The sequence below is a fragment of the Neolamprologus brichardi genome, chromosome 20 (genome assembly GCF_056152115.1).
Source record: "Neolamprologus brichardi isolate AB-2024 chromosome 20, ASM5615211v1, whole genome shotgun sequence".
Lineage (NCBI taxonomy): Eukaryota > Metazoa > Chordata > Actinopteri > Cichliformes > Cichlidae > Neolamprologus > Neolamprologus brichardi.
In genome coordinates, this window is record NC_142123.1 from 27515392 (window position 1) to 27536033 (window position 20642).

At 36.0% G+C, this 20642-nt stretch overlaps 1 protein-coding gene across 1 annotated transcript in view; it reads left to right on the forward strand.

The window, feature by feature from the left end:
• The window catches only part of LOC118454436 (uncharacterized), a 30887-nt gene extending 18953 nt beyond the window's left edge, over positions 1 to 11934 (forward strand). Inside the window, exons 37-47 of the mRNA XM_087833650.1 lie at positions 5040 to 5152; positions 5277 to 5495; positions 6268 to 6471; positions 6674 to 6802; positions 6890 to 7080; positions 9108 to 9284; positions 9387 to 10766; positions 10861 to 10902; positions 11378 to 11428; positions 11553 to 11619; positions 11876 to 11934. Coding sequence (XP_087689776.1) covers positions 5040 to 5152; positions 5277 to 5495; positions 6268 to 6471; positions 6674 to 6802; positions 6890 to 7080; positions 9108 to 9284; positions 9387 to 10766; positions 10861 to 10902; positions 11378 to 11428; positions 11553 to 11619; positions 11876 to 11934 — 2632 coding nt within the window. The remainder of the gene's footprint in view (positions 1 to 5039; positions 5153 to 5276; positions 5496 to 6267; positions 6472 to 6673; positions 6803 to 6889; positions 7081 to 9107; positions 9285 to 9386; positions 10767 to 10860; positions 10903 to 11377; positions 11429 to 11552; positions 11620 to 11875) is intronic.
• Positions 11935 to 20642: the final 8708 nt, after the last annotated feature.

The following is a 20642-nucleotide window of genomic DNA, read 5'->3' on the forward strand; positions in this document are numbered from 1 at the left end:
TAAACTAGCTCCAGGGTTTACAGATAATGGTTTGAAAAAAAAAAAAAAAAAAAAAATATATATATATATATATATATATATATATATATATATATATATATATATATATATATATTCACTATATTGCCAAAAGTATTCCCTCATCTGCCTTCACACACATATGAACTTGAGTGATATTTCCCTCTTAATATAATATCGACCAACTCTTTACAACTATAATAGCTTCAGATCTTCTGGGAATACTTTCCACAAGGCTTAGGAGTTTGTTTATGGTCATTTTGGACCATTCTTTCTGCAGCACATTTTTGAGATCAGACACTGAAGCTGTAAAAGGAGGTTTGGGTCAAAGTCTCCGCTCTAATTCATCCCAAAGGTGTTCTATCAGGTTGAGGTCAGGACTCGGTGCGAGCCTGTTAAATATTTCCACACTAGACTTGTTCATCCATGTCTTTATAGACCTTGCTTTTTGCACTGGTGTACAACATGTTGGAACAGTAAGGGGTCATCCTGAAACTATTTCCACAAAGTTGGGATCATGAAATTGCATAAAATGTCTTGGTATGCTGAAGCATTAAGAGTTCCTTTTACTAGAACTAAGGGTCTAAGCCTTCCTTCTAAATAAAACTACCCCACACCAAAATCCTATCTACACTTGGCACAATATATTCAGTTAGGTACCAGTTACCCCCGTACAGGAAGTCTCGACCGGATCTGTGTGTTACTGATCCTATGGATATTATGCTAATAGGTTATCAGAAACTGATCTAAGGCCATGTCCACACTTTTCATTTAAAAATGCATCTTTTCCTCTCCGTTTTGGCCTTCCGTCCACACTGAGACGGTGTTTTTGGTCAAGGTAAACTGAGCTTTTTGAAAACGCTCTCCAAAGTGGATAAATTTAAAAACTGCGTTTATGCGTCGCAGTGTGGGCTGCGAAAACGGAGGCTTTTGAAAACGATGACGTATTTTAGTCATATGATGCAGTCATGTGACCAATTCAACTAAGATGGCAGACGGCATTGTACAGCAGTTGTTTGTTTGCTCTCAATTTTGACAGCCCTATTAAAGAATAATATAAGTTTCTACATGCTCCAGAAAGCTTCAGATAAAACTCAGCACTTTTCCTCGACTTTTTGCCGCGACATTTCAAAGAGCCGTAAAGTAAATAAACGGCAGACGTTTCATGCATACGCAGTACAGGAATGTAGCTTTTTCAGTGTGGATGAAAACAACTGAAAACAATAGTGTGGACGTGGAGTGTTTCTAGACATAAACACCATTTTCAAATTTATCCGGATTAGTGTAGACGTAGCCTAAGCTGGTGGTGAGGAAATTCACGTAAATCCAGACGAGGCAACCCAGGAGCAATCTTAAAGCTAGGCGCATTCAACTGCCACATCTATAAAATCAGTTTTCCTGAGTCATCTATGGACTTGGTGAATAGCAAGGTTAAACTTTAGTGCCCAGGAAAATAGGTCCCAGAGATCTGTTAATTTTAAGAGCTAGAACAACCTGTAAGAAGCATTATGAGATGTGATATTCATACCCTAGTTTTACTTTTGATGCTTCACAAAGAGTTAAAAAAAAAAAAAAAAGGATTGTCCACAATATTAGACTTTAAATGGAGATTGGCATTTGCTTTGCCATGCCTAATCCTTCAGTGCTCCTCACTTTAAAAACGAAGCAGATGGACCATTTCAAGGAAGAGTTTGCTCTCTAAATGGTTCGTCTGCTTGTTACAAAATCCGGAGAGCAGTTCTTTATTAAGAGAAACATCACTTTATACTCTTTCACAAACTTTACTCTCCCCTTTCCCTAGTCCTGTTGAAATCACTTTTGACCCAAATGACACCAGTTGCACCATGCTTAAATCCTTTTTTTACTGTTCATCGTGACCTTTGTACAAAAACACCTACTATTCATGATACTATTGCACTTCATTCATTCAGAATCATTACAGAATAATTACTTCCACTTATTTTGTTACATTTATAATCCTGAATTTTAAGAAAATAACCATAGTGCATACAAATTTTATATATTCCAGAACTTTATTATACGGCTAAACATTAAGCCCCTTATTTAGACCGACTCAGGCGGATGAGGCTTTGAGGATTTCAGTCTCTTCGACAGTCAGTCGTATACAGTTTTTCTGGCAACCACCAGAGCAAGATTGCTATACAGAGAAGCGTTATTAATCACTCCAGTGCTCTTGAGTCTACTGGCAGCATGCTTTACACCACCACATCCTACACTTTGCATTGCAATTGATGATGTAAGGCTTGGCCATGGAAACCCATTCCATGAAGCTCTCTACACATTGTTCTTGAGCTAACCTGGAGGCCACATGAAGATTAGACAGATTTGTCTAAGTATCTGACAAGTCATTGGCTGTAACAATTGACTCTGCTGAAACTTGGCAACATCTGAGCACTATTTTACATTACCCATCACATAAAATCCCCACTGATTGTTTGCCACTAATAATTGTCTCTAGAATATTGAGTACTAAGAAAGGTTCACAGCTGTACCATTCTAGAATTCGCTGAGAATGACCCATTTTTTCACAAATGCTAGTGTTCAAATTCAGATTTTATTTGTCACATACACAGTTCAACATGTAGTGAAATGCTTGTGCCCAAGATTTAGGTGGGGGAGTGAAAACCTTTGGCAATATTGTGTATCTAGTGAGCGACAGTTCTCTGTAAAAAATAAATAAATAAATAAATAAATGAATTTTTAAAATGCAATGCTAATATCAAAGCTCAGAGGAAAGTGCCCTAACTGCTTTGAGCGGATAGGAGGGAAACAGCAACTCAAATAACCACTTGTTGCAACTAAGCAGTGCTGGGGAGTAACGGAATACATGTACCAGCGTTACGTATTTGAAATACAGAATATGAGTAACTGTATTCCATTACAGTTACCATTTAAAATGGTGATATTCAGAATACAGTTACAAATAAATGGATTACACAGCGGTCTTTTCCTGTTTCATATGTTAGGCAATGCCCTCTCTATTTTTGGTAATTCCACGCCAGTGGAAACCCAAACAAAAAATGCATTAAGAGGATCTAATGCCTGGGTCTCAATCTTGCGGCCCATGTCACCCCTACTTGCGGCCTGCATAATGACATGAAGAAATATTTTTAAAAATTATTATTCAAAAAATTATTTAACCCACTGGGGTCGACGGACGCCCCGGCACATCAAAATTGCATGACCAATTTAAGATGAAACAGCAACAAGATGCAGCAACCCAGAGTCTCCTTTTCAACCAATACCAATACTTTGTTCAAAAACTTAATGTGTTATTGTATTTCAAATTATAGCTTCATAATGATTACAGGACATCAGAGTACTTGTTCTCATTGTTTAGTTATAAGAATAATCACATAGAAATGAAAAAACCTGAAGTTGTGTGTTAATTGACGCTATTTGAACACGTATATCTTTTCATTTTACATGTATATACTTGCCTGGATATTTCAACAAAAACATTCAACATTCACACTTTCACTCATTCACAGTAGTGCACTGCCACACTACAAAGGCAATCAGGCAGCTAACTGTGGAAAGGGTAGTGTGCCGTGACTTATGAGATGAAATCTCTGAACACATTTTAATCAACACTATATCACTGTGATTGTTACTTTCCAAAATAATTAGTTAACACAACAAACCACACCTTTCAGCTCTACATGTATTTTTGAAACTGGGTTTTTGGCGACCTGGTATGTCAATGTTTCTGTCTGTAGAGCACACAAAAAGGTTCAGACATTTTTCATTGTGCATGGTTGAGGTTTATTTTTTCCAAAGGAAAAAAGGTCTACATATTCAACTTGAACGATAAAAGCAAAGTAACGATACATTTCCTTTCCTTCCTTAAACAGCTCCATTTCCTTCCAGTTCACCTCTGTGTCAATTTCAAGATCCTGCTTCTTACTTTCAAAGAGCTTCATAACCTCGCTCCTCCATTTTTATCTGATCTTCTCCATATGTATGCCTGACTACAATGGGACCTGTTGGGTCTAACACTGAAACGCCGCTGGCTCAGAGACCAATCATTTGTGTACGACCACAGTGCTTTTTGTCTTTTACTTGCTGCAAGGGGAGCCTGAGCTCTTCATCTGATCTCAGCCAACTCCAAACTCTGGGACCCCTCTCACAGTCCTTTTATTAACATCAGTATTTACACAAACATCTCATTAATCATGCGACAGATAAGACACCCACCTGTGAACATGTGACGTGTGTGTCTGCGATGTGTGAGCATGTGGTGTCACCAATATCCTCAGTCACCCCATATATGGCGTAACATTTTAACGAACCAGTGTTTAGAAAACAGAGCTGAACATTCTTGCTAAAGATCTAATCACCTTGCTAAAGATCTAATCATCTGGCACAATGACAACCATATTGATGCACAATTCTCTAACAGGACTTTTAGTTGTTCTGCCCCAAGACTTTAGATGCACTTCCACCAGCTCTTCGAACTACAAACTCTCTCTGTACTTTTAAAACACATCTCAAAACCCATCTATTCAGAACTCCATACCCTTTTATACTTGTTTATATACTTTCATTCTTGTTTTTTTCTTATGTTTAAATTTTGTTTTGCTATATTTTATTATATTGTACTATTGTAAGGTGACCTTGGGGGTCTTAAAGGCACCTATAAATAAAATTTATTATTATTATTATTATTATTATTAATAATAATAATAATAATAATAATAATAATAATAATGATGATGATGATGATGATGATGATGATGATGATAATAATAATAATAATAACTTGATTTTACCAAATGGTAAACTACTAACTTGTAAATTGAAGAAAAATGGTTTTTGCAGAATTCTTTTTTAAGTTAAGTATAGTGCAAAGCTATTTAGGGAATTGCATTCCAAGTGCTAGTAGACTGAAAATATAAAACTGTGACTCAACTATCATTGACTTATCTGTAGGTGTGAGAGTGAAAATGTACATTACATGCCAGAAATGTTAGCATTTCCAATCCTTTTCCATATTATAGGAGTGGGAGCACCATCGCTGAATACAGTGTCACTGCTGCTACTCCAGTCATCCAAAAACTAAAAAATGGAATTTTTGACCAGCTAGCAAAAATCTACTCTATGATATCAGATGGTAAGCACTTGTCTACATTTGTGATTTTATTCAATTTTACATATTTGTTTAATGTCATATCAAAAAACACATGAGATCAGATGATTGTTTGATAATTTTTTTATATTTATGTTCATTTTTAAAGAGCCACGTTCTCTGGATTTTAAAATTGAAGGTAATGGATTTTGGGAGGATAAAGTCATTGTAACATGTGGCCGTCCACCATTCGATCTCTTTGGTACTAACTGGACATCAGAGTGGAGACGTGATGGCAATCTCATAGTTGCAAATGGAGTACACAACATTTCAGATAACGACACTCACTCAGTCTTATCTGTGTCACAGTTCATTCGTGCTGACAGTGGTAAGAAGCAAACAACTGCATTCCTTGGGGAAATTCACAAATCATATACATTTAAAATGCGAGTGCAGTCTCAGCATTTTTAGTGATTCAGCAAGTGCAATTACAACATTCTGATTGGCTTAAGGGTAAAACTTGTTTGGTTCAGAAAAAAACATCACATGTGTCTTTTATCATAACTCTTTTACGTGGCCTATCGACACAATTTAAAATCTGGTATATAGTTTGAAGTCCGCACTTCTGACCCAAGTTGAAATGGAGTCACTGGGTCGCTGCAACCCCAGAGGGTTAAGGAAAACGTTATTACTGCAATGGAGCAATCAATATTAGTGCAGAAGGACTGAAATCATTTGATTTAAATTGTTAAACCATTGCTGTTGCACAAGCCTTTCTCAAGAGAAGGAAATACCAAATTACAAGTGCCAGCGTAAATGTGTACTTGTGTGAACACAGATGTCAACTAATTCGTATTAGAAATCCTATTTAAATTTAGAAATAAGTGGTTGCTGAGCTCTTAATAATATAACAGTAAAATAAAATGTTGCTAGACAGAGAATGGTATTCTTGAAACAAAATGGAGCAAAAACTCATTATCAGCTACATTACTGCTTTTTTTGTGGGATGTAAAATGAATCACTGAATCTGCATAGGAGAACCAGCCATATTACAACTGTATAATACAGAAATAAGTGACACTGTCATCCCATATATTATTATTATTATTGTTTGGCAACACTATTTCATTTATGTATATAATAATTTACTTTCATTCCAGGAAATTATGAATGCAGGCTCATACGGCAAAAGGATAAATCATTTTATCGACAACGATCCAATGGAACCTTCACACTCAAAGAGAAACCCTTGATCAGAGTGGACCCAATTCAAAGGTTTTTGGAGTGTAGTGGTGCAAATGTGACACTAAACTGCGCTGTCAACAATGACTACAATATTAATTTCACAAACACGGATATTAGCGGTAAATCTCAAACAAAGAATCAACAAAATGCAAATCAGCTATTGGGAGATAATTTCTCTGCTCATCTTGCAATACTTACGTTATTTACTAATATGAGACAAAACTTTTTAAAAACTAGTCTGATTAATATTACATCAGATCTGAATGTTTAGGTTGTATTGCTATTTATATTGACTTTGTTGTTTCTGTGGTTTATCCAAAGGTAAAAAAAGCATTTCCTATCAATATAAAACTGATAGCTGTGCAGGCGAAGAGCAGGATACAATTACCTGTCAATCAAGTACCTATCCTGAATTCAAAGAAACAATAACACTCATATTTTACCAAACCAGTGAGTATTAACACATTACAAAGCAATTTATTAAAGTCAGGTTAAAAATTATCTACATTTAACAAGGTCTTTTTTTTGTTTTATTAGATTCTGAAACATGTAATGATGTAAAATTTGGAAAGACAGTTCGTGGTTCCAGAGCCAGAATACCCTGTGCAGACAATGAGGAAGGAGAAAAGAGTGCATTGTGCAACAAAACAAGAAATGAACTCATATATATTGAAATACAAGACACCTGCTTACTGCAACCCATTAAGGAGCTGCTTGACCAGTCTAAGGTGACTTATATAAACTGCCATGTTCTTTTTTGTTCTTTGTATTGTGGAAAATGTACCTTAGAAATAAATCACAGTATTACATATTTTAAAGAGTTTGTGTAATTGGACTCTTTAGAAAGTTCACCTAAGTGAAGCCACAAAAATATTACACAAACCTCTCTTTAAGTTACTCTTTTAATTAAAGTTAATTTGCTATGTGTTTTACTTGACAACTGTGAATATAAATTTCAAAACTAGATTATATCAAATGGTAAGATAGGCTCTTAAATGACTAGTTTTTTCTACTCCTATACATTTCAATTTGGCTGATGATGGAAATGACCATGTAATGTAATGTAAAATATAAATGGTTCTCAACACAATCCTGTTGATTCTATTCTGGGCTATAATGGAAGATGAATCCACCTCTCAAATTATTACAGCTCCTTCAACCAGTTTTCAAATGGATGGTATCCTGTTAGACAGCAAAACGATCATGGTCTTAGGATTAAGTGGTGAACATACTTGAGTTTTAGTTGACTTTAGTTTTCTAGTGTGAGTTTCAAGTTCCAGGGCTCTATGTAAGTTAAATATATACAGGGATTCTTTCCATTATTTGGATTCAATTGTCCTAACATCAAACATCACAACTACTAAGTTAACTAAGTTTCAGCTGTAAAATTAGAGATATCATTCTCCTCTTTCAAGGAACATTTGAATTCTCTCTCTAGCCCAAAATGGTTAAAGCATTACAGTGATGTGAACTGCACATGTTAACTAGTATCTAGTAGAAGCTGATTTTTCTGTCTGTGTTCAGACAAGAGTACCTTCGGAATGCGTTGTGCTAACATGATACTTAAAATATCACCATAAAGCTTGTCTTCTCTTCCTTCCGAAAGCATCAGAGCTGGGGCATGTGCTGTGCCAATGGTGAAAAAAAAGAGTTAAATAAATGTTTAAATTTGCATAACGCAGTTTTAGTTATTATTCTTTCAGCTGGAACCTTGATGTTGTTTAATAGTCTGAGAATAAGTAAAATACAAATACAAAATGTAGGAAATGTAATATTCCCTAATTTAAAGTAACCAATTTATATTGTCCACAAGTACAAATAGATGCCCCTAAATTGTACGTGCTTTGGAGTTTGTACGTGCTTTCTCTCTAGGGCCCACCGTATATATTTATATATAAACATATATAAATAAAACCACGTTTTTTTTACATTAATAATTCCTTTTGTGCATAATTTTATATTGTTGTTAATAATAAATTAATTAAAGCAACAAAACAACCTGAAGAGACGGTTGGGAGCCGAAAGAGCCGGCTCTTTTTAGTGAGCCGAGCCGAAAGAGCCGGTTCTCTAAAAAGAGCCGGAAATCCCATCACTACAGAAAACCCTGGTTCACCCCAAAGTTACCCGGATAACACAAAATTCTGCTTGATAGTACAAACCTCAGAAAGTTAAAAAAAAAAAAAAAAAAAAAAGATAAAAAAGGATAACTACTGCACCAAAAAAAACCTGCACAACAGAAATTAAAGTAAGCTGCAATGAGTCAATGATTATCAAGCCCTATAACTTTGTGCAATACAAGTTTTACAGTTTTATACCATTTGTGATGACAGACAAACTGTTAATACAAAATAAACCTGTCACCCATTTAATAAAAATAAAACTTGTCAAATAAATAACCACAAAGTAAGCAGGTAGTTTAAGTTTATAAAGTATGCACAAAAAAATACTTTTTCAATAAATAACCACAAAGTAAGTAAGTAGTGTTTCTTTGTTTTGCCACTACAGCACTATTTACAGTTTGTGATCAGAAGACATGGAAAGCACAAATGAAACACGGTATTCACTGTTCTGTTTATAACTGTGGGCAGATTAAGGTTAAAAGACTGTAGTAAACGTAAACGTATTCTGTCAGGATTTCTACAAACAAAAACCTTTGAGATATGAATTAGTAAATAGGAAGCCCAAGATTGTCATTCTAACTTCAACATTGAGTTAAATTGTGAAACTAAATACTTTTTCTCTTCAACTCTTGCAGGTCTTGACTGCCACTACACTGCCAGTATTTTTGCAACAGCTCAGAAATGTTACTAATGAGAATTCTAAGCAAGTGGTTAACTCACCTAAAAATATTGATGCTGTTGTTCAAATCCTCATAAATGTAGCCAACAGAACAGAATTGTTCAATATCTCAATCAATGAAAACTCAATGAAGGTACATGCTAGTTTACTGAAGTTTGAGTATTCTAAATAATACATGCTTTTTTTAAATTTTGTATTTGTTTATTCAATCTAATACTTTTTTTTTTTACTATAGGATATCCTGATAACTGCAGGTGTTCTCACCAGAGATGAGGCAAGGGACTCATGGAACTTTCTGAACAAAAAAAATGAAAATGAAAGTATCTCGTATGAAATCTCTAACCCTGACAGAGTTAGTTCATCATTATTGCAGTCTCTTGAAATAATAACAAAACACCTTGCCAGTTTCAATAATTCTGGTATTGACACGCCTTTTATCATCTTGAACAGAACTATATACACAAACCCTATCATTGGTGGTTTTAATTCTTCAGTGGTGATAGAAATACCACAGAATGAGGGTAGAAATAACTTAATCACAGTGATAACATTTGCCTCGCTGAATAATGTACTCCCTGCAAGAGAAATAGACAATTCATCGATTAAGGTCATCGGTGGCAGGGTTGTACTTGTTCAGTCCAGTGGCCAAATCAATAATATCTCTTTGACATTTGATATTTTAAATGATAAACTGAGAGATCCAAAATGTGTCTTCTGGAACTTCAGTCTCTTTAATGATCTCGGAGGATGGGACGATGAGGGCTGTGAAGTGGTAAATATAAATGAAACTGGAACTGTCACCTGCAACTGCAACCACCTGACCTCATTCTCTATCCTGATGTCACCAAACAGTCCAAAATGCCCAATTTTGGACTATATAACCTACACTGGAGTTGCCATTTCCATGGGTTCCTTGGTCATATGTCTCATCATTGAAGGCCTCATATGGAGAAAAATAAGAACGAATGAAACCTCTTACCTGCGTCATGTTTCCATAGTTAACATTGCTGTGTCCCTCCTGATTGCAGATATTTGGTTTATAATTGGAGCAGCCATTTCAGATGCAGTTCATAAAAACCACTCAGCATGCACTGCAGCTACCTTTTTTAACCATTTGTTCTACCTAGCTCTGTTCTTCTGGATGTTTGCCTCAGCTCTGTTGCTGCTCTACCGTACAACTAATGTCTTTGGTGGGGGTTTGTCTAAAGCATCTATGCTGGCCATTGGATTTTCTCTAGGCTACGGAGCTCCTCTAATCATAGCAACAGTAACTATAGCTGCAACTGCACCTGACGACAAATATATCAGAAAAAATGTAATCTGCTGGCTCAACTGGGATGAGTCCAAAGCTCTACTGGCGTTTGTGATTCCTGCACTTTCAATAGTGCTGATAAATTTCATTATCCTGGTTGTGGTTTTGTACAAAATTATAAAGAGAAGGGTTGGAACAACTGCTGCACAATCAGGTGAAAGGAGCGTTTTACTGGTTATTGTCAAGAGTTTGGCTGTGCTTACACCATTTTTTGGAATAACTTGGGGTTTGGGAGCTGGACTTCTGGTGCCTCAGCCAGACAAAGGAATCCATATTGCATTTGCACTCTTCAATTCTCTACAGGTACAAATAAACTTTTTACCTCTTTATACCATAATAGCAGAATCTTTAATTACTGAATCCTTGATAACGGACATTACTCTGTCTTTTAAAAAAGGGCTTCTTTATTTTGGTGTTTGGAACACTGCTGGATGGTAAGGTATGTACAGCTCAATTTTAAGTCAGGTTAATGAATAAGTGCTTATTGTTGAATTACTTTAAATTAATGTTAAATGATATAATTTGGTTTAACCAACAAAGTGCTTAATGTCTACAAACCTTTACTGACAAAGGAATATGAATTGTAATAATACTACACTAAAATCCTCTTGTCAAGTCAAACTTCTGCCTTTTAGTGCCATTTCATGGTTTCTCTGTAAGTCCATATAAATGACTAATTCAGACTTGATGGTGAAAGTAGCAAAGAGCAGGTGGGCCCACACTTCAATAAATAACAGTTATATGTATGTGTTCGTATCCCACACAAGCACACAAAAAAGCAACTTAAACACCATAGACTTACAAAAATACAAGATTCCTTTTAGTGTTTGGCTGGGCATCATGAATTAATTAAATTTTACAGCTAACTTGTGCAACTTCCATTGTAGTCTAACACTTGAGATTTCACTTATCAGGTGCGGTCAGCAATATCATCATATGCACGACGGTCCAGAAGTGGGACAGGGGTAAGAACAGTTTTCGTGTTCCTTTTTTCTTTCCTTAATTTGGGTCTCAGCCAACTTGTTTTTTGTTTTTGTTTTTTGTTTTTTTCAAATATTGCATGATTTGTTTTTTGTATTGTTTTTTTAGAGCACAAGTGCTGGAAACTCATCGTCGAGTGGACTTCGATTTTTAAGGAACTGGAGACGTGGAAGAGGTAAATAACAATTAAAAAATTACCATAAAGATGCAGGAAAAGCTGTGTGTTGTTAGGTGTGCTTGTACCTTAATTAGGCAGTCCAACACAGAAAACAATTGGATGGTTTGCACATTAACACAAATTTATTTTTTTAATTTTATTTATTCATACAATTATTTTACTTCTTACTTCAACATCCTGTTGTAGTACTGTGTCTACTGTGTATTTTTTTTTTTGCCACAGATTAACTATACTGCTCTGTTTTTTTTTTTAGATGGCTACAACATGACATCCAGTGCATCCAGTGATTTACATTCGGCTAGCAACACATAATGAATGCAGAAATCTGAGGTTATTCAGATAACCAACAAGAAGTCAGGCTTTTCTTTGTTCCTTTTTTCCATAGTATCAGTGAGTTAATCTGTTATGGTTTTATTAATAGCTTATATAATATTTAATCCCAGAAGAATTTGGCTTGGTTTTTAAGGAAAACAAATAAGGAAAAATATGTGTGATCACCAAAATATTTTTGAATGGCATAATAAATTTTGGAATTGTAATCAAACTTTTAAAAAAATTATGTCATCTTTGTCATCTTTGATTTTGATTTGCATGTATGATTATCAACACAGCACAGAGCATAGATTTGTAGTTATACTAATAGATTTTTATCAATCTATATATGTTTTTTAAGAAAAGAGTTGAGTGTTTTCATATTCTAAAGAGTGAGTAGATTTGATGTCTGATGTAAACATAAGTAAAACATTGTACTCGCAATATACACAGAAATACAAACTACCTTTGTTTAAAAAAAAGTTTTTGTGTTGGGGACATCTACTGTCTCAAAATCTTGCTGTTTCATTCTGTGTCAGTATGTATCATGGCACACAGTCCCACAAAGATCCTCATGAAAACTGTTGATTGAGCTGTAACAATTTCATTCATTTGCAATTCAATAATTTCTGGTAATTTTTTATTTTGTGCATTTTGTGAAGTAGCCATGTGTTGTAAAGATGAAACAGATGTCAGGGCACTGTTGCACATTAGGTAGATCTTAATGCTGAAAATGCTGAAATTTCTCATACTCATGTTAATTTTACCCATATTTGTTTTTCTTTGCAGAACAGATAACTGTTATTCTAATTAGCACCTTCATAATCTTTACTGACTACTCAAAGATTAACTAAGTATGCTTTCTGTGCGCCTTTTGTGCATTTAATGTGGTATGTTTTTGGATAGCTTTGACATGCCTTAATTTTGATCCTGATTAATAATGTATACAACTAGCTTTCTATTACTTTCTATTACTAATTATGTCCTAAATTTGTTAAACTTTTATTCAGAATTTGGTGATTAAAATCTTTTAAAAATGCCAATCTTGTGTCAAATTCCAGCTTCACACACCCTGTTAATCTGGCAGATTTGTTTGAAATGTCCTAAAATCCAAGTTCCTAAAAATAAATAAATAAATAAAATAAAATAATAAAAACCTGAATTGGAAGGACACACAGACGTAGTTCCTAATAGTGGTGTGCGGATCGATATTGAAATATCGATTCTTCTGATACCAGTAATTTATGTTCTCATATTAAAATATCGATATTTTAGTACTTTGGGGAAAATTTGTAGTTTTTTATTAACAGGAACACAGTGGAAAGAAACTATATCATTCGGATCGTCTGAATTGGAAGGAACTACTTCCTCTTACGCCTTAGTCATATGTGAAATATGGCTGGATAAATGTGTCGCAGCCCCTGCCATGCGCACTCACAGCAATGGCTGAGCTTAAACGGAGTCATGTGTGGATGTATTTTACCTCCACAAACAGCTAAGACGCAGTTTGCGATACATGTGGCAAGACAGTGAGGTGTTGTGGCAGCAACACTAACCTCGTCAAACACCTGAGAGTAAATCATATCATAGAATATGATGATCTTATGTTGAGGCGAACTGAAGAGGAGTAGAGGGACAGGTGCTGCGGAGCACAATCAAGCGCAGACCACAAACTCCTTTCGAGCAAGAGTGAATTTATTTACAGTGATCTGCCACAGTGCAATATATATACAAAGGTGTTTGGGGAAAAGGGCCAGGGGTCCAGGAGTGAAAGGGACCGGAGTCCAGGGGAGGGGGTTTCCACACACAAACAGCTCCTCTTTTCTCCACCACTCTTCTTGCTCACGCTCAGTCACAGTTGCACAGGGAACGGGTCCGGTGCCGATCTGCGATGCGTTTGTTGTTCTCTTTTGTGCGTAGTAGGGCCGCTTGAGTGGCCCGCCAAACTTGACAACACCTGTGTAAATTCATTTCTTTTGAATTAATCCCTTCTTCTGAAATATAAGAACCTCTCCTGGTTTAAATGGCACTTTGGATTTCCTTACTTTCTGTTCCACTCCCAACCCCAAATAGATGCTGACAAGCTGACACAGTAACATGGAAGAGGGAAAGAAGTTGGAAGGGAAAAAAAATACACCTAATGCCTAACAATGAAAAATGTAAAATAAAATCAATAATAATAATAATAATGATAATAACGGTGAAAGATGAAGTAACAGGTTTTTAGTTTCTTGTTTATTCCAAATGATCATCCAGATGTCTGTGACATGTGATGACAAACACCATAATGTTTGTCATCACATGCTTAAACTCATCATATATTTTTGCATATGCTGAACAGGCAGTCAGACATGCTGTAACTGTGGGGTAGAAAACTGCATGAACACCATGGGGTCTCAAACGCTGCAGGACAGCGGTCCTCGAGGGCCGCTGTCCTGCAACTTTTCCATGTGAGAATGTAATAGCTCGTTTTAAGCCTCCCAGTTATCAGTATTGTGATTACACTATTGCTTTAATATTATTGAGACTACACAACACATTCATCCCTGACCTCCTCATATCCAGCTGAACAGGATTACTATACTCTGTGTAGATTTACACATTCTTTCATGGAACATTGAAATAACTGTGTTGTGTAGATTTTTAACATATCTCCTGGATCATTACTAACTGTATGTTTGGTTTTACTTGAAGAGTTGTTGGTAAGACCACACAAGGAGCTCAAACAATTTCATTTTATGGTTCCCAAAGCAAAACAAGCTGAAAGACAATGAGAATAAAAACAACTGTGTGGAAACGGTAAGAGTGTGCAGATCATCCAGCAGAGGGCACCATTATATCAAAAAATCGTTCAAATGTGACTTAAAGATTTATTAACCCTCTCAGGCTCAAATTAAGTTTTTGTTGCTAATGCACAAAAGAATACCTGCAGTGGTACTTCTGAGTAAAAAAAACCTCATAAAATATGTATGTGGGGTAATCAGGTTGTTAGCTTTTACTTGTTGCAAATCTGCAACGCCTGCCTTGACAGGGTTAAATGAAGCACGTCTATTAAAGTATAGTTACTACTTTTCAAAGGTGATGGCTGTAAATGCTGCACTTGAAGCACAGTCCTTACCAGTTAGAGCATTTTAAAGATCTCGAGGTGAAATATTGAGGACATTTTTTTCAAACATGTTAAATGTGTCATTTATAGAAGAGAAATGACAGCTTTTGAAAAATTAAAAATCGATCTGAATTCTAAAAAAGCTAAAAAAAAAAATCCAACTGTAAAATGAACAGTGCAACAGATTTCACAGAATCTGGTGAAAAAAAACAAACTAAATTCATTGTGGTTGGAATCTGTTTTAATCAAGATTTTCATGGATTCATGCACATTCTCCACTTCCTGGTATCAAGCAACAAACATTTTACAGTGCTCAGGATGCCTTCATTTACATGCAACAATTTTGTCTTTTTCTTTTAAAAAAAAATGGTTCAAATTCATATTTTGAATGATCACTTTCCCCCCCTGTAAACCTCTCTGATATAAAAAGCTTACATTTAGATATGATAAAAACAACTGAGTCACTGACTCAAAGCAAATAACTATAAAATATGATACAAAATAAGCAGCCTGAGCATCTTCAGTTCATGGTGTTGCTCACAGTCCCATCACAGAGGGAAGCACAGCAGCACCTGTGGATGGAGAATGCATTCAGTCCACTCAGACGGAGTATCTCGCATCCGAATCCGGGACTTTCCAGTTCAGCTGGAAGCCTTTGTCGTAGACTTCGTAGAGCACCTTTGTCACGTAATGATTCCCTCCTTCCTGATACAGCTCCAGGTACTTCCTGTAAAGCTTCAGGACCGTGCATGAGTCCTCCGTGCTGTCGTGGGTTTCTCCTTGGATGTTGAGGCCTGTGGACATGAAAAAAAGGTCAGGAATGATTAAAATGAAAGTGTCAGAGAAATCATCCTCTTGTAGGGCAATCGGAAGAGGTGGACGGTGTCGATAACTTGATCTTTGGGAACCTTAAGAAACAGAAAATAAAAAACATTAAAATCAAAGCACATCTATAAAAAAAAATCACATCTTTAAACTATATGGACTAATTTGAAATTTAAAACTGATGAAATAACGTACCACTAAATTAATGACACGAAAGTCATTCTGCAGGCCGTGGCCGACGAAGCGAACTCCTGCATCGATGAGGAAGCGTAGCTTCAGGTAGGTCGACTTCAGCGTGGTCACGTGCTTAGAGGATACTGTGGCATCCAGGTCTCCAGGTTCGATTCCAGAGTATTTTGTCAAATAGTCGACCACCTGGAAGAACAAATTGACAAGTTAGCAGGTGGATCCTTGAAACATTATATATTCATTCTTTTAGGTCATCGTGGACTTTTCTCTCTGCAGCTTCTCACCTGCTTCTGAGTGGAGATGTAGTCATCGATGAAGGGGACCCCCTCGTTGGGCCCCTGACCCCGTCAGAATACAGGTGTGAATTCTTTGGGAGACGTGGGCATCATGTCATCATTAAGCCCACATTAAGGTGTCAGAGGGGGGTTGACCCAGTTTTTGCCTGAGCGTGTTGTTTCTGAATTGCACCCAGATAATGAGTTTGATCAGACTGGGAGGACCTCGTTTAGCACACTTAATCCACACCTTGATTAACAGCCGTCGTCAACAGGTCGTCAAAAGCACCAAATTCCTTGGTGTCCGGGATGCAAAATACAACTTTTGGTTTAGACCTAGCTGAAACCATATAATCCAAATTTGATGCCCTCATTGGTTGAGTCAGATCAATTGAAGCTGATAGTTGACTGTTGATTAAAGATAGTTTCAGCTATTGTCTGTTATCTGTTTCAGTGGCATTGATTAACCTTGGAATGGTGATTGTTTGGTTTTAATTAACAAAGGACCATCAGCACTTGTCCAAACTGCATTTGTGTGAATAAAATAAAGGACAACCAACATTCAAAAACACAAAAAATGAGCACTTTTATTGATTTCATCATGTTCCTGTTTCCATCAGTGTTTTATTCAACAAGCTAGCTATAACAAGTTCATGATCTTACAATAACGGACGCTTAAGTCATTTTCCTCAGCCTGTGCTTTTCTGGGTCAACTTCCTGTTTCATGTTTGACCCACTCACCTGTGTCACAGCAATAGAAAATGAAAATTTAAGCTTTTTAACGTTTTTAGCGAGGAAATAAACCCTGTGTAGCCTTAATTCAGCTTTTAACATGTTTAGCGTTACTAACAAAGAAAAGATCCACAGATATGAATTGGGCCGAAACAAAAGAAAAAGTCCTTTATGGGGCAGGCTTGTCGGAGACCAGGAGGGGCTCATTTAACCCTTCTGATTCACACCTTGATTACCAGCTTGAAACCTTTGACCCTAAAAACAAAGACAAGCTCAACGACTCTCAGGACCACAGCAACCATAAAATTAAACAACCGTTTGTCCCATTTTTGGAAAACATCGTTTGCTCCTGGAGTAAAATAAAACAAATACTATAAAGATTAGTTTCATGTGGTTTAAGCGACTTCCTGTATCTGTCCTTGTGGCAGCAGAGTTAGAGAAGCTGTGCAGCAGATCAGTTTGAATATCAAACACAATTTTTCTAAATGTTGAAAAAGCCTGAATATTTAAATACTGTTTAAGTCTTCTTTGATCTTTTATTTCACAGCCTGACTTACACTGCAGCTGCCATCTTGTTTTTAAAAATGACTGCCCTCCAGGAAAAATAAAATACATATATTTGTATTACATGAACATTGCCAAGTCGTTTACTGGCTAATAACTTATATTTATCAATTACATTTAGTACATTTAGGACCTCTGAAGGGTAACATCCTCTAGTGTCTCAAAAATGTTTTTACTTGCTGGTTTGACACAACCTGAGCTGTGATCTGATGAATGTTAACATTCAGTTCAACCTTTGTCCCATTTATCTACATTATATTTCATCCATATGCACAATGAAACAAATTGTTTATACATTTCTCATTTTACTCAGCTTTTCAATCAGGTCCCAATCAGATATTCTTCCATTGATGTTTTGAATATGAGAGAGGGATCGAAATAATAATGATTAGGAGATATAGGATTAAAAACAATTTTAAATATTCCTAATACATATTTTCAGTAGTTCAGCTAATCTGACTCATGTATTTAAAACAAATTTGACCCCTGACCCCTTTTTCAAAAGCTGTTATTTCTCTTCTATAAATGACACATTTACCAAGTTTGAAAAAATTGTCCTCAATATTTCACCTCGAGATCTTTAAAAAGCCCTAACTGGTAAGGACTGTGCTTTAAGTGCAGCATTTACAGCCACCACCTTTGAAAAGTAGTAACTATACTTTAATAGACGTGCTTCATTTAATAAAGCTTTAAGTGATTTTTTTTTAATATAATGGTGCCCTCTGCTGGATGATCTGCACACTCTTATTGTTTCCACACAGTTGTTTTTAAAGGTTTATGACATTATTTTCATTGTTTTTCGGCTTGTTTTGTTTTGGGAACCATAAAATGAAATTGTTTGAGCTCCTTGTCTGTTCTTACCAACAACTCTACAAGTAAAACCAAACATACAGTTAGTAATGATCCAGGAGATATGTTAAAAATCTACACAACACAGTTATTTCAATGTTCCATGAAAGAATGTGTAAATCTACACAGAGTATAGTAATCCTGTTCAGCTGGATATGAGGAGGTCGGGGATGAATGTGTTGTGTAGTCTCAATAATATTAAAGCAATAGTATAATCCCAATACTGATAACTGGGAGGCTTAAAACGAGCTATTACATTCTCAGAAATATTGTAATATCAAAAATAATAATAAAATAAATCAATACGAATATTTTTGTCAATATGTGGCAGGTAAGACAGTCAAGGCCTTTGAACCAATTCAAGGCTCCAAAATCAACAGATTCTGTGAGAGAGAGGAAGCATTTTTTCAGGGGTATAAAAGTCCAAAGAAGGCCGTAACCTTTTCCGTGCCAGAGTATTGTTTAAACTTAAAAGTCACTCAGAAGTCACCAAACACTGAGGAGTCTTCAGAAGATCGTGAAGTAGACTTATAACACTACGAATGGCTGGTGTGAAGCTGATATCCAGGTCCAGATTTAGTAAGTAGAAATTTCTTTGGGTGATGTACAGTGCGCTAATTCATGTGATTAATATACAAAGATGTAAACATTTAATTTCAACAATTCCCAGCCAAACACAGCGCAAAGCAGCGGCTTACACATGAGCACATCCGAAGGAGCAAAATAAAATAGTGTAAGAAGTTTTATAAAAGATTCTCTCTGAAAACAGTGTGACGGTTAAGACAAAGATAATTAAAGATGAGGAATCAACCCAGTTTTCTATAAGGATGAGCTCGTCTCTTAGAAATTGTTGGGACTGAAGACACCAAAAACTTTATTTATTTATTTATTTATTTATTCATTCATTTATTATTAATTTACTAGAATCGAAACAGACAGGACAGTACATATAGGGAAGAGAAAGATAAAGAAAAGAGATGTTGGGATAAGGCTCAAAAAGGAGGGGGGGAAGAAAAATAGATGGAAGAGAGACAGAGAGAAAAGACACTAAAACTCAAGTTGATCACCTGTTGGGTGGAAACAAAAGAGAACAGCACAGAAGAGTAACCACAGCAACAACCAACATAACCACAAGTAACAGTAAATAATAAATATTGAATATTACTGAGCAGCACACAAGTCTGACAACACACACCTGTGTGTGTGTAGATCCATATATTCACAAGGGTTCTCCGTGTAACTGTCTAATAGTAGGTGTGGGGAGCCCTGCCCCCCAGGACATGAAGCAGGAATGGAGGAGATCAAGGCCCCAGACATCTACAGGCCCCCCAGAGCACGAGAGTAGTGTAGCAAATAAACTGCGCGAATTGCTCGCTATTTTCTGCAGGCTGTGTGAGGCTGTGTCTTATTGAAGTCTGACACCGACAAGGTCACACTAACAGCTGCATTTTGATATTTGAATATCGTGGTTATGTTTTGACTGAGAGAAGAAAAAAAAACGAAGTAGACGAAAATCGCTCCAATTTCAATTATGTGTCGATCTGTGTGAGGATATTAAAAAAGAAAAGTTCAGCTCAGTTTTGCTGTTCCATAAAATATCAGTATTATTCCTGAAGAGCAGAAACGGAGAGAGAGAGAGAGGGAGCACAACATTTTGATCCCAACCCTCACATTTACCTGTTAACAATTAAAGAATGCCTAATTGGGACCTGACTGAAAAGCTGATTAAAATGAGAAATGTGGCCCAGATGGACCCTTTCATTCAAAGCAGGACACAAATGTGTTCAGTTAGTCACAGCTAAACATAAAAGTACAATAACAAAAATATGAGCAAGGATTGATGCTTGACTTTAATGGCAACTTTGACAATTAATTCTCATGGATTTCTGTCAATTTGCAAATTGTATGTACTGTGTATAAAATTTGTCTGTTTAATAAAAACAATTTGTTTTATTGTGCATATCTATGAAATATAATGTGGATAAATGGGACAAAGGTTGAACTGAATCTTAACATTTATCAGATCACAGGCGAGGCAGTGTTAAAGCAGCAAGGAAAACATTTTTTTGAGAAACTAGAGGATGTTAACTTTTCAGAGGTCCTAAATATGCATTATTTAAAGGTCTTAAAGTTCTTCTGAGTTTTTGCTTTTTGGTTGTGCAAACAAA